General features: G+C 35.1%; 1 protein-coding gene across 3 annotated transcripts in view; it reads left to right on the top strand.

The window, feature by feature from the left end:
* The window catches only part of Prp39 (pre-mRNA processing factor 39), a 203,643-nt gene that overhangs the window by 143,628 nt on the left and 46,397 nt on the right, over positions 1 to 13,618 (top strand). For all 3 annotated transcript variants that reach the window (XM_090391395.1, XM_090391396.1, XM_090391397.1), the window contains one exon: positions 9,721 to 9,958. In XM_090391395.1, the coding sequence (XP_090247521.1) occupies positions 9,721 to 9,958 (238 nt within the window). The remainder of the gene's footprint in view (positions 1 to 9,720; positions 9,959 to 13,618) is intronic.

The following is a 13,618-nucleotide window of genomic DNA, read 5'->3' as shown; positions in this document are numbered from 1 at the left end:
AATCAGTTGACCTGCCCAGATTTTTTTTTTTTTTTTTTTTTTTTTTCCAGAACCTACTTTACCATCAGGATTTCAATCTTAAGTTCCCTCTTTATACTAGTGTTCTTCCTTATTTCCCTGCCAATTTCTGCTCCTCTATATACTAATGAACTTTCTGGCTCTCTACAGTATATTCCAGTCTTTATGTAATAATTATTTTTATTACAGTAATCCCCCCCATTTATCCATTTACATTGAGAAATCAGTTTTTTGCCAATTTTGATAGTTTATTAGCTTGAAAGAATGCCACATGTACCATAGGGAAACTTCACTCCTGGAATTAATGAATGCTTTTCACATTATTGGCAAATTATATGATCACTAAAACATTCAGCCAGTTTCTTCATTTTTAAAAAAAAAGATAGTAAATAATAATATCTTTGGCATAATAGCCTTCTCATGCAAATCAGAAACTGAAAAGGATCTTTCTGTTCATCAAGATGGCTTTGCTGGTTTTATGCCTGGCAGAAACTACTGTGATCAAGTCTTGGCTTTAACACCTCAAATTGAGGCCAGCTTCCAAAAGAAGTTAAAATCTTGAGCTGTCTTTGTTGACTTGACATTGGCTTATGATGCAGTCTGAATCTGAGGCTTGCTCTCAAAGCTCAGTTTCATCATAAAATACAAAACAACTTTACACTTCTTAGAATCCATGCTCACAAACAGAAAAATTCAGGTCCATATTGGAGGAAGGAAAAGCAGACCCAGAATCCTTCAGAATGGCTTGCCCCAAGGCTGTTTTGGCTTCAGCTCTTTTTAACATCTATATCTCGACATTCCCTCAACAAGATCAAGCAAATATATGTATGCAGATGACAAGGTGATGCTTCACCAGTCACCTTCTTGTGATTTCCTGGAGGTTGTTCTGAACACAGATTTGGAGCCTTGAGAAATATTTCGAGCGGTGGCACCTAAAACCAAACTCCATCAAAACAGTGTCCACACTTTTCTATCTTAACAACAAGGAGACAAACCACCAACTCAACCTAATTTTCTATGTCAGCCCAGTCAAGAATGATCTTCATTTGCAATTCCTGGGAGTGAACCTGGATAGAAGTCTGACCTACAAAAATCATATTTAAAGTAAAAAAAAAAAAAAAAGAAAACAACATAATCTCAAGATGAAGTAGAACTAGCTGGGATTGCAGAGCCGAGGTACTTAGGATCTCGGGCCTAGCCCTTGTTTACTCTGCAGCAGAGTACTGCTCACCAGTCTGGGAAAGAAGTGCTGACACAAACATTATTGACTCCCAGCTGAAAACATAACCATGCACACAATTAACAGAACCCTGAAATCCACCCCTCTGCCATGGCTACCAGTGCTTTCCCACATAGTCCCACCAAATATGCGAAGGCAGGGGCTTTACTAAAAGAACTAGAGAAAATCACAACTCCTTACTGCCTCTCCACTCAACCCTTATAAATCCTCCTAGAACCAGACCGAAGTCAAGGTAACCATTTTGGTACCTTTTCTGGTATAGCACCTTCAACTCACGACATGTAGAACCAACAATGACTATGAACTTGTCAACAAATGGCTCTCTTGTGAAAGACTCCTGCAGTTGCCAGCATGATTTCATCCTTCCTAGAAGGCTATGGTCAACTATCAACAGAATCAGGGCAGATACGGCTGTCTCCTATATCAGTGGTGTTCAACCTTTTTTACTATGCAAGCTACTTTTCTATAAAAAGTTATTCGGCGATCTACTCTCTTATATAGATCACGTTTCCCAACCTGATATCTGATTACGCACAAATAAACAACTAAAAACTTTTTTATGTATTTAAAAATTTATTTATCACTTTTAATTATTTTAATACAACAAAAAAAAATATATATATATATTAGAATAAAATATTTATTTCTCTATTTTGGAAAACCAAAGTTAGAAAAAACAACAGATTGATTACAAACTCGCAAGTTACAGGAAATGCTGGTTGATTTTTAATAAATTAAAAAAAAAAAAAAAAAAAAGTTAATGTGAAATTTGGCATTGTTTGGACCTCGTAATATTTTCATAGTCAAGTTGATATGAAGAAGTGGCCAATTGCAGACAATCATCCAAATGATCGTTTGTAATTTGGTTTCTTAATTGATTTTTTATGACGGTCATATTTGAAAAAGCGGATTCTGACAAGTACGTCGATCCGAAACATGACAGAATTTTTCATGCAGTATCAGTTAATATTGGAAATTTTTGAAGTGCATACTTCCAAACGACTTCATTGTTTATTGATTTTAAATGTAATCTATTCTGAATGTTTATTATCTCAAGTTCTACTTCAGCTTGGTTTATATCAAACAGCCCACTAATTTTATTTGAAATTTCTGTGATGTTCAAGTTTTCTTGAAATGGATTATTGATAAAAGATACAATCATTTCAGTTTTATTAAAATCTTTAGAATTTATTTCTTCCTCAACTAATTATATTTCACGAATAAATTCTTTTAAATCATAGCGAAGCATTTCTTGATTTAGTTCAAAGATGTCTAAATTCGCAGTCATTTATATTTTTCTTTAATAAAATTAAGTTTTGTTAGAAAGTTTTTTGTCTTCTTAACCTGTCAATTAAATTTTTATTTCTACCTTGTAACTCTAAATTTAAATCGCTTAATTTCGTACAGAAATGTACTAAAAATGATAAGTGTAATAACCATCGTTTATCACTCAATTGTGGATAAATATCTCCTTTTTCATCAAGAAAATTTTTATATCGTTAATTAATACAAAAAATCTTTCTAAAAATTGACTTCTGCTGAGCCAGCAAACATTATTGTACAACGGAAGTTCCCTATCATCATCATCTGCCTGTAATTTAAATAACCACCATTGCAGGGCTTTTCATCGAACACAATTTACAATTTTAAATGTAATATCCAAAACATCTTTTGTGTTTAATCTTTTACGTACACACTACTTGTTAGTGAATAATACAGTGGTACGTTAAAAAATCTGGATATTTGTCATCGTTTTTACGTAATGAAATGAAGCCTGATTTATTACCTGTCATTGCAGGAGCACCATCAGTAGTAACAGACACAAGTTTGAAAAGCGGAAGTTTGTGTTGTTTCACAAATTCATCAAATTCCGAAAAAATGTCTTCTCCCATAGGCCTTCCCAATAATGGTATAATTTTCAAAAGTTCTTCTTTACTTGAATAATCTTGAAATACTATGCTAATAAATACCATTAACTGAGCAATATCGGTGAAGTCGTTTGATTCATCAAATTGTAATGAAAACGCAACACACTGGTGAATGTCTGACATTAACCTGGCCTGGAAACTTTTCTCTGGCATTTGGAACTATTCCTTTGGACAATTTAAAACCTTGTCTGCGGCCTAGAAGTACTCTCTAGCGACGTCTCGAACCGAGGAGCTCCTTTCTGGAAGCGGGAAAACTCCTCTCTCAAGCAATGTGGATGTGGATCCGGCAGCCTCTCTGTCTCTCTGACGGTGACTCTGGACCAGACGACCTCCTCTCTGACAGCAATTCTGGAACCAGGACCCCTTCTGCTTGCTTCAGTCCCTTTTTATTAGGGACTGAAGTTTGGCAACTCCCAAAGAATCGGTATGAGTCTTTCATCTTAAGTTTCAAGTTCAGCAAGCCTTTTCTTGTCCTCTGCTTTCTTTTGATTGTAAGTTGCTGGCCATCGGAAAGTTGTTTGAACTCTTTCTGACTGACTTCGGGGATGTTTACACTTAGAGCCTGCAACCCTTTCTCATACATACAAGTTTCAATAACAATCTTTCTAATGCTGTCATGTACAGCTTTGGCAACAAAAACATTGTCTTTGTTTTTAACACTCTAACGTATTCTTATTAAAGCAGTATATATTAGCTTTAAAAGAGTTATTTATAGAAACATCTAATACAAACTATACCGAGTCAAACAAAGTTTATTTTTTTACTATGTTCACATGGGACTTAACCTAAGTAAAAAGGCGATGTAATGTGCTTTTGAATATTTAATATTTAAGCTGCAATTGAGTTTTTACACTTTGCTTATAATCATATTCACTCGGCTCGCTGTTTGGCTTCCACTGATCCAAATTAATTCATTTACCCAGGCTTATAAGAATGTTACTGATTTGACAATTTTAACGAAAAATAAACAAACAATAGCAATACACTTAAAGCGAATTAAAAATAATACAAAATAATGATAAATAAAATATTATGTTTTCAGTTTTAATTAAATTTGTAAGGAGGAATACACAAGAGATTGACCAAAAATCGCTAGGCGATTGACAGGTTGTATACCCCTGTCCTATATGAATGGAATATGGCAAATAGCCTTTACTGTGACTATCAAACATCATTAGTGACTGCCTCCTTTACCGCTTCTATGGTGACCTGCAGGAAATACATGAAGTGTCAAAGGAGGCTCTAGAGTGGCTTTCAACATTGCACTATAGTTGAACTCTGCCATAAGAATACTTGCATGCAAACTAAAAGTAGCGTTTAGAATATTCTTGAAGGATGGAGAGAGAGGCAAAGCCGTTAGTTTTTACAAGCTATATTTAGTTTAGCTTTCTCTCTCTCTCTCTGACAGAAAGCCTTTGTTTTTCTCAACTGTTTATTGCTTGGTTACTTTCAGTCAGATGGAGAATTCTGTCCCCTTCCAAAAAAAATTATACCTAATTTCTGTTACATTCTCCCAGAAATTGCAGTAAATAGGTATTGACTCTCATTCTACTGTGAAAATTCACTAAATTATAATTACACCTTCACTTAGCTGCATATTCCTCAGGTTATCTATATAAAGAAGTGCTTCAATCTATATTGAAGAATTGCTCCAATTTCATATAAGCACCATCACTTTCAGTTGAGAAACCAAATGCTTCCTTTAAACTAGTAAATTTAAACTAAATTTGCAAATGTGCATCGTACAGTTTTATACGAAGTAACTGCAAATGAAAGTTACTTAGCTAAGACATCGATATTTAACTTTCCTTTCTTACTAAAATGGATTACTAACTTGTGTAATATCACCTGTCATGCTATGAGAAACTTTGGGTCTTATAAAACAGTTTTTTTTTCCTATCTAGGCTAAGATATATTCATATGTACCTTTTTTTTCTAAAATACATTAACCTGTATAACTGCACCAAAATAATCTCTTTACATATCATGCCAAATGAAGAAGGAAAAAAAAATACATATCACACCAATGAAAAAAAAAGTCAAATTGCTAATTTTGAATTCTGCCGCTTGTTACCATTGCCTATGGATGCACTTTAATCATACGATGCATAAGAAAACACTAGTTTCTACCATCAGACTATTGATGTATTGCTCTCACATCATTGCTGTCTTAGGGTCTTCAGCACCTGGAAAGCTGTCAACTATCAGTGACAACCAACAATATGGATTCTGCCTGTTGAGATCTACAGCAGATCCCTCACCACATCATTTACCTCTGAACACCAGGCATGGAAAAGTTTGGAGAAACTTGTGCCAGTTGTACTTGATATTGCAAGGCATTTGAATGGGTTTGACCTCAAGGACTTCTCAGCAAATTGACATCTTATTGTTAGCCTTCCACTCTTTGTAATTGAATTGCTAGTTTTCTCTGTTTGTTCACTGAATGTTATGGTGGAGATTATTTTCTCTGTATTTTTCTCTTCCTCATGTACATAAAGAACTTTCTCTTGCTGACCTCAAACCTTATTCACAATTTAGCTGATGACAGCACTCTCCACTCCCTCTACTTATATGACATAACCTTGCAATTCTCAAATATCTTGAGCTTCAATAAGATCATCTATGATTCCTAAACTCTGATCTCTGTACCATTTTTCAAGGGATGAAGAATGGTACACAAAGACATCATCTCTATAGCATCCTTGGTGTTCCCAAAACTTGGATCTGTTTTCGCTCAAGGCATTACTTTTCATCTGGCCAGCTAAAAAGCTGTACAAACCACAAATTGACATTGAACTGTAGTTGACCTCTAGCATCAGTGGTGTTCCAAAAACTTAGATCTGTTTTCACTCAAGGCATTACTTTTCATCTGGCCTTTTCATTTGTACAAGCTGTACAAACCACAAAGCTTCCCAACTTTGGAATACTGCTCACACATTTTTGGGATGTGCGTAAGACCTCTCTAAAGGTTCTTGATGTTTAGACATAGTTTGGCTAATTGCTGACCTTTCTCTTACACACACACACACACACACACACACTCTCTCTCTCTCTCTCTCTCTCTCTCTCTCTCTCTAAATGCAGAAACTGACCATCTGTTTCACAGATGGCAGGTTTCTGCATTTTATCTATATTTTGTCCATATTTTCAGGATGCTGCTCAACATCCTTTTATAGTTGAATTACTGCTCAAATCTGCAATTTGCTTTCCTCTATCATTCCATCTACCTTACTTAGTTCTGTGGAACAGCCTTCCTCTGAAATATTCCTCAAAGACTACAGCCTCCAATTCTTCAAAAAGAAATATCAGCAGCTTACTTTTTTTTTTGACCCTCTATATGAACAGAAGTTAAAAAACTTGACCAATCTTAATCAAGAAATCTCTGTATGCAGCTGTATTTACTGTAGGCTTTGCAGCTTCTCATGTACGAGTGATACACACACACTCATGTTCATAGAAACCACATCACCTGCTGTAACCATGTTTTTTTGGTAAATTTGAATGCCTATTTGAAAACGGATAATAAGACAATAATTGCCACAAGTAATGAAGAAGGTAATATAACATTTTTTTTTTATTAATATTTGGTTTTCTTTGCTACAAGATAAAATGTAAAAAGGAAATGACAACAAACTTGACAAATTTGCAAATATTTCAAAATGGAATGGACAGTGATATTTCCACTGGAAATAGAAATACTAGTATCAAAATTTAGTTCGACTACATAGTTTTACTAACATTCAAAGCTAAAAATTCACTTTTTGCTCTTTAGTACTTTTTGGATCTTCCTCTTGTCTTTATTACAGCTTGGCATTGAGAAAATCAATTTCCTGATGGATGCAACTGTCAATTCACGGTTCTATATTATAATGGCTTCTTAGAGCTCCTGAAGTGTTTTCATTTTCTTGTGTATTTCATTTGTACCACAAATTCTCAAATTCTGTTTCCTGGTCGGTGGTCACTGAATCGAGTGTTCATTGAGCCACTATCTTACAACAAAATATAAATGAAGTGGATATTAAATCCAGCATTATTTCAAAGCCAAATGTTGAAATTATGAAAGTTTCATACGAAATAATGCTGAATTTAATATCCACTTGATTTATATAAATTTGCATCTCTGAACTGAAGTTTGGCTCCTTATTTTTAATAAATACTTTGTGCACCGACCGAGAGTTTGCTTACGAAAAATACACCTCTCCGACACTTTGAGGAACCCATACAAAAATTTAGGTAGACGCGGGGGGGGGCTGTATTTCATCATGATCGTACAATGAATATTTCTCCGATTAAGTGATCTTATGCAGCAAATTTCGGTCTTTCAACACCTTATCATAAAACTTCCCACACTCCATCACACAATTTTGTCTTACAACTAACATAGCCCTCATTGTCTCAACACTTATTCCTTTGACTTTAGATTTCTCCTTTGATCACATACTGTTCACAACAGAAAATATTCTCTCAACAGGTGCTGTACTTCCTGGAAGACAAAGAATAAACTCTACAATATTATAAAAGTCATCATCATCATCTTCCTTATACCCTCTTTTACCTTGCGGTGTCGAGGGTCCATTGATCATCGGACCTCACTCCATTTTTACAGGATAAGGTGGTCAGCCTTATGCCCCGGTGTATCCTATGGCCTGTAGTGTTGAGTTCTCAAGGCCAGTTTGCCTGCTTTGCGGGATGAAAAACCCCAGAATAAACTGGGGAAAAAACCCTGCTGTCCACGCCCAAGACTGGCTAACTTGGCTATGGCTGAGGAAGATCCTTCAGCTCCTCACGTTAGTGATGTGAGGAGCTGAAGGATCTGAAGAAAGCTGAAGGATTATTATAAAAGTCTTGAAGGTCTATGCGTTTTTCGCTCATTTCAGAAAAAAATCTGTATCCATCTATCTCATACAGGAATGTTTTCTTTATTCCATGTATCCAACTACCTCACATTTATAGATTTTATGAGGGACCACTGATCCACATATAGGTTATGAATAATAATTTATGATGGACCAATATTAAAGTATATTTATAGTTTTTATTAAAAACGGGACAAAACTGATATATTTATTAAAATGACGGGACAGCCAGGAAATATGAAAAAAAACGATACTGTCCTGTTCAAATCCGTACATACGGTCAGCCTACAATAACAAGGCTTGGGTCACTCATAATCTTGTTCTTTGAGAGGATTAACGAGGTCTTCGGTCCTGCAGTGAAGAAATACCTTTTAGAAAAAAAAATTGCCACTCAAAGTCTTGCTGGTTATGAATAATGCTCCTGCTCATCCTCTAGGCTTTGAGGACGACTTACTGGAAGAATTAGAGTTCATTAAGGTCAAGTTCCTTCTTCCCAACACTACTCCATTACTCCAGCCCATGGATCAGCAGGTCATTTCGAACTTTAAAAAGCTTTACACCAAGGCACTATTTCAGCGATGCTTCGAGGTGACCGAAGGAACTAACCTTACCCTCCGAGGGTTTTGGAAAAATCATTTTCACATCATAAATTGCATCAAGATCATCGATAAAGCCTGGGATGGGGTCACCAAGAGAGCCCTTAATGCTTGGAGAAAACTATGGTCTGATTGCGTCGAAGGGGTTTGCTCATGAACAGGAGCTGCCAGTTGTCGATGAAATTGTGTCCTTGGGGAAGACCATGGGACTGGAGGTGAATGACGACAACATTCAAGAGCTGGTGGAGGAACATGGCAAGGAGTTTACCACCGATGAATTGATGGATCTGCATCACGAGCAACAGCAAGAGGTTATGGAGGAGATCTCGTCTGAGGAAGAGGAAAAAAAGACGGAGACATCCCTCTCTTCAAATGAGATTAGGGAGGTGTGTAAAATATGGGAAACAGTGCAAAATTTTGTAGAAAAGCACCACCCGAGTAAGGCCGTGGCAGTGCGAGTGATGAATCTGTTTAATGACAATGCAATGCCATTTCCGTGACAAAAGGAGGCAAAAGCAAGTGTCATTGGATAGGTTCCTTGTTAAAGTCGCACAAAAAGAAAGAGTCAACAGATAGCAGTGATTCCGTTAGTGACAATGAAAGTCGTCCTATCCAATACAATTACTGTAATATGTAATTGTAATGTAATTAATAAATTCGATTACTTTATGTATATTATATTTAAATAATGAAAATATAAAAAGGTATACGAAGGTATATGTATTTTGTATTAATCATTTTTATATGATTATTTTTGAGTTTTGGAACGAATCATCTGAGTTTCCATTATTTCTTATGGGAAAATTCGCTTTGATATATGAGTGCTTTGGATTACAAGCACGTTTCCGGAACGAATTATGCTCGCAAACCAAGGTACCATTGTACATTGTCATTTCCTGAAAAATTTAGTCATCGGATATCTTCATAGAGCATCGTAAGATCTCAAATGGAATATGTTATGCTCTTTATTCCAGTATGATTTGTCAAATATAGCATCATAAAGAGTAACTTAATTTACATCTATTAAATATGATACTGCATGTCACATGATCCATATAGTTTTTAATATGTTTGATTTTTAGGTTTCAAGACCATATAAGACGCAACCTTCCAAAAGATGTGCTATCAACAGATGAATTTATTAATTTACATCAGGAATATGTAAATAGTAAAAAGAAATCTGAAACCTCATTTGAAGAAGAGGAGGAGGAAGAAAGTGGTACTGGTGATGCTCCACCACCTGGGGCATCACCACTGCATGATGATGATGGTCCTCCTGGTGTGGAGCCTTCAAGTGAAGTGGAAACAGAAACAGATATAGTAAGAAAACAGTTTATGAATATATGTTTTAACTTTATTATGCAACTTTTCTATATGAATTACAATTGACTCCCACTATAGCAAGCACTGCTAAAAATAAACTTGCTCACCGTAGTAAACTACTGAGAGATCCTGACAAAAGCATCATAGCACAATAAAAATACTATGCTAAATGGAATTCACTATATCAAACTCTTCTTGTAGACCCTTCAAGTTTTCTATAATGAGAGTTAAATGTGTGTGCACGTGTGTACAGGCTGTTCTTTACTTATGGTATATGCAACTTGTGAACATACATGCTTATGAGGGCTATCCCATTAATCCTAATATATTTTTTGACTTGTAATGTTTGGTGATGAAGCCTAATAATGACTACTCAATAACCAACTTGGCACACTGTCCCAAGGTACCCATGTTTATTGTTTGTGTATTAGTTTATAACCCCATGTGTTGGCTAGCATCTTGTGATTTCATTCGCAAAACGTTTTGTTTTGTATGCACTATACATTCATTTTTCACTATTTATTACAGTACAGTAATTTTTGTATTATTTAACTATAAACAAAGAATAAAATTAGTTAAAAAATAGTACAAAGCTGACCTGTACATTTTAGCATTCAGGCTAACTGGTAATAATTCTTATGATGTATACCATTTATATGGCGATTTCTGACTTATATCAATGTATGACAGGATTTTCTGAACAGGATCCAGTCATAAGTTGAGGAGATTGTCTCTCTCTCTCTCTGTGTGTATATACACAATACATCTCAGCTAATTTGAACTTTGAGAATTCAGAAGTACTTTCTAATTTGAAGTGGATTCTTCCCATTCTCCAGCCAGTTAATAGCAGGATTTTCCCAATGCAATCTTGGGTTTTTTATCTCACCAAATAAATGAACTGGAAAACTTACATAAACCAAGTTTATCCTAATTGTATGTACGTCTACAACTAGCCGATGACTTTTTTCACTTGCAGCTTACTGTATTAGTTAAATATTCCTCTCATCTTTGAGATGAAACCATTATTCAACTGAATACACTAACCTCCATTTAATTCAGTGTCCTGTTTATCCAATCCAAGAAATATAATTTTGTATTCTTTTAAGTACATACAGAAACTGATATTGAGATCTTTATATAATCAACTCGCTCACTATAACAGACTAGAAAAGTTCCGAGTGATGTCTTACAGTACATCACTGATGCAGTGTTATGCTTTTGTAAAAGACATTCACTGTATGAAACTGGCCACTATCACAAACCATTCCTTTGATCCCATGTGAGTTTGCTATATAGTGAGTGGTCAACTGTATTACAATGATTTCTCAACTAATTGTCTTAGTTGAGAACTTTCCCAAATTGCTCTTCTACAATTTTTCTTAGAATCTCTCTCTCATTTGTAAGTCTGCTGTTTGTAAAAATTAAAGATGGAAATGCAAACTTATGTGGAGTTAAATTTTACTAGATGTCAAAGTTTTGCCTAAGCATTAAAGGCATCTTCATTATGTTAACAATGAAACACAAAATAAAATACAATAAAGGAATTAATTTTAAAAGTGGCACTGTATCATAAACAGCAAATGGTCAGTAAATTCCTAATAAAAAGAATAATAATAAAAATATGAATTAATGAAAGCTATGATAACTGAAGGTCATCAGATCTGTTTTAGTTTATTTGATGTAGAAAGGTCTCACAGCTCTTTGTTTAATCTCTCTTCGAGGAATTTATTTTTATGTAAGAGTTAAGTTTTTTTCCCCAAACTAAACATTCCATCTTAGTCAAGATGGCATGTTCTGCTTGGTCAGACTGCTCAGGTTCTTGGTACTGGATATGAGATTTATGTTCCTCACAATAGACGGCTGCAGATCTGCCAGACTGCCCAAAGAAAGATAAACTACAGGAGCAGGGGATCTGGTAGACATCTGGAAAGCTGAGTGGAGAAACTTGTCTTTAAGTGAAGAAATAAAGGTATTCCTAATATTATAGCTGATTTTCTGTGCATATTTGGCTTGTCACTATGCATTCATAGAATAGGTGATGTTGTGTTTCTTGTAGAGAGTAGAAGGCACAATTTGTATTGCTGAGTGTTTCCCATTTTCAACTCTTTTTTTTTTTGCCTGGAAGGATATTGTACAGTTTCCTCCAGTTGTGTCTGGAGGAAACTGTACAATATTTAGTACAGTAGGTATTTCTGAAGTAGAATTTTTTTTCAATTTTTCCTTATTCTTTTTGGAGGAGTATTTATCTCTTTTTATTACTTTTAAAAAAAAAATTTTTTTTTCTTCGTAGATGTTAGTTGTGCTTTCTCTCTCTCTCTCAATATGATTTTGGAGTAGTTTGTTATCAACTTTGCTTTCTTTTCTGTATAGTTTTGGCCAGTGAAGTTTGTGTACATCTCACCTAGCCAGTAATGGCATGTGAGTTCAGTTTCCAAGAGTTTTAGAATTTATAGCATTTTTTCTGTGGATAACATTTCTGAAAGTCTGGGGAGGTTTAGACTTTTCTTCAGTTTGATATCTTATTTTTATTGCCTCTGCATTTTGTTGTCCCAGAAGTTGTATAGAATGTCTTACAATTGTTTTTTATGCTTTGGGTGTTTGTAGTATTTCATAAGACATTAACTGTTTGATAATCTGTGCTTTGCCAGTGACAGATTTCCAGGTTCCATGTTACTTTTATGCAGGTGATTTTCTCATTGAAAATCAAATCAAATCAAACCAAACCAAACCTTGGAGTCTCAGTGGCAAACTCTCCATAAGACGTAGATTAATTCAGCTAGGGAGGTATGTGGTGAAGTTGTCTGTGAGAATAGAAAAATAAGAACACCATGGTGGACACGAGAACTTAAAGAAGCAGTCTAGGAAAAAAAAGCATACCAAAAATTCCTAGCAAACAAGTAAGCTGGCAGATTCACTAAAAGAATACACAGAAAAATGTAAAAAAGGTGGCAAAATGTTCTGCAGGCTAGTGAAGAAGCTTAGAAATGGAGGAAAGAGTACTGTAAAAGGAATCAAAGATGATAAAGGTGGCATGAAAACCGAAGAGGAAGGATATCCTAGATCTGGAGTAATTACTTTGAAAGACTGTTAAACAAAACAGGCAGTATAGAACCATACTAGAAAATTTTCAGGAGGAATGCCAAGAGGAGTACATATCAATATTTGAGGTAGAATAAGCTGTGAAAAACCTGAAATGTGGAAAGGCAGTTGGAATATATGATATTTGATCAGAAATACTTAAGTATGGAGGTATAAAAGTTTTGCAGTGGATATACTGTATAATTCAGAGGTCTCAGTCAGAAGGTTGAATTCCTAATATTGGCATAGAGCTCTCATAGTGCACATCTTTAAAAAAAAGGGGGGGGGGGATAAAGCTGAGAATTACAGAGGAATTTCTCTGTGTGTCCCAGGTAAGATTTATGCAAGCATATATGAAAAGAGGTTGAGAAAGATTGTGGAAGAGAAATTTGGAGAGATAAAACAAGTTCAAGCCAAATAGAGGTTGTCAAGATCAGATTTTCACTTTTAAACAAATAGTTGAGAAATCGTGGGAATATAATAAGGATCTGTACTTTAATTTTGTAGATCTGGAAAGGGTTTACAGTAAGGAGCCCAGAGAAAGGAGTGGAAGTTTATATTTCAGTTAGCAGTTAGAAC

The sequence above is a fragment of the Typopeltis vanoorti genome, chromosome 4 (genome assembly GCF_054136105.1).
Source record: "Typopeltis vanoorti isolate ZY-2024b chromosome 4, IOZ_Tvanoo_1.0, whole genome shotgun sequence".
Lineage (NCBI taxonomy): Eukaryota > Metazoa > Arthropoda > Arachnida > Uropygi > Thelyphonidae > Typopeltis > Typopeltis vanoorti.
Note: the sequence above shows the minus strand (reverse complement) of the source record. Positions and strands in the feature narration are given on the sequence as shown.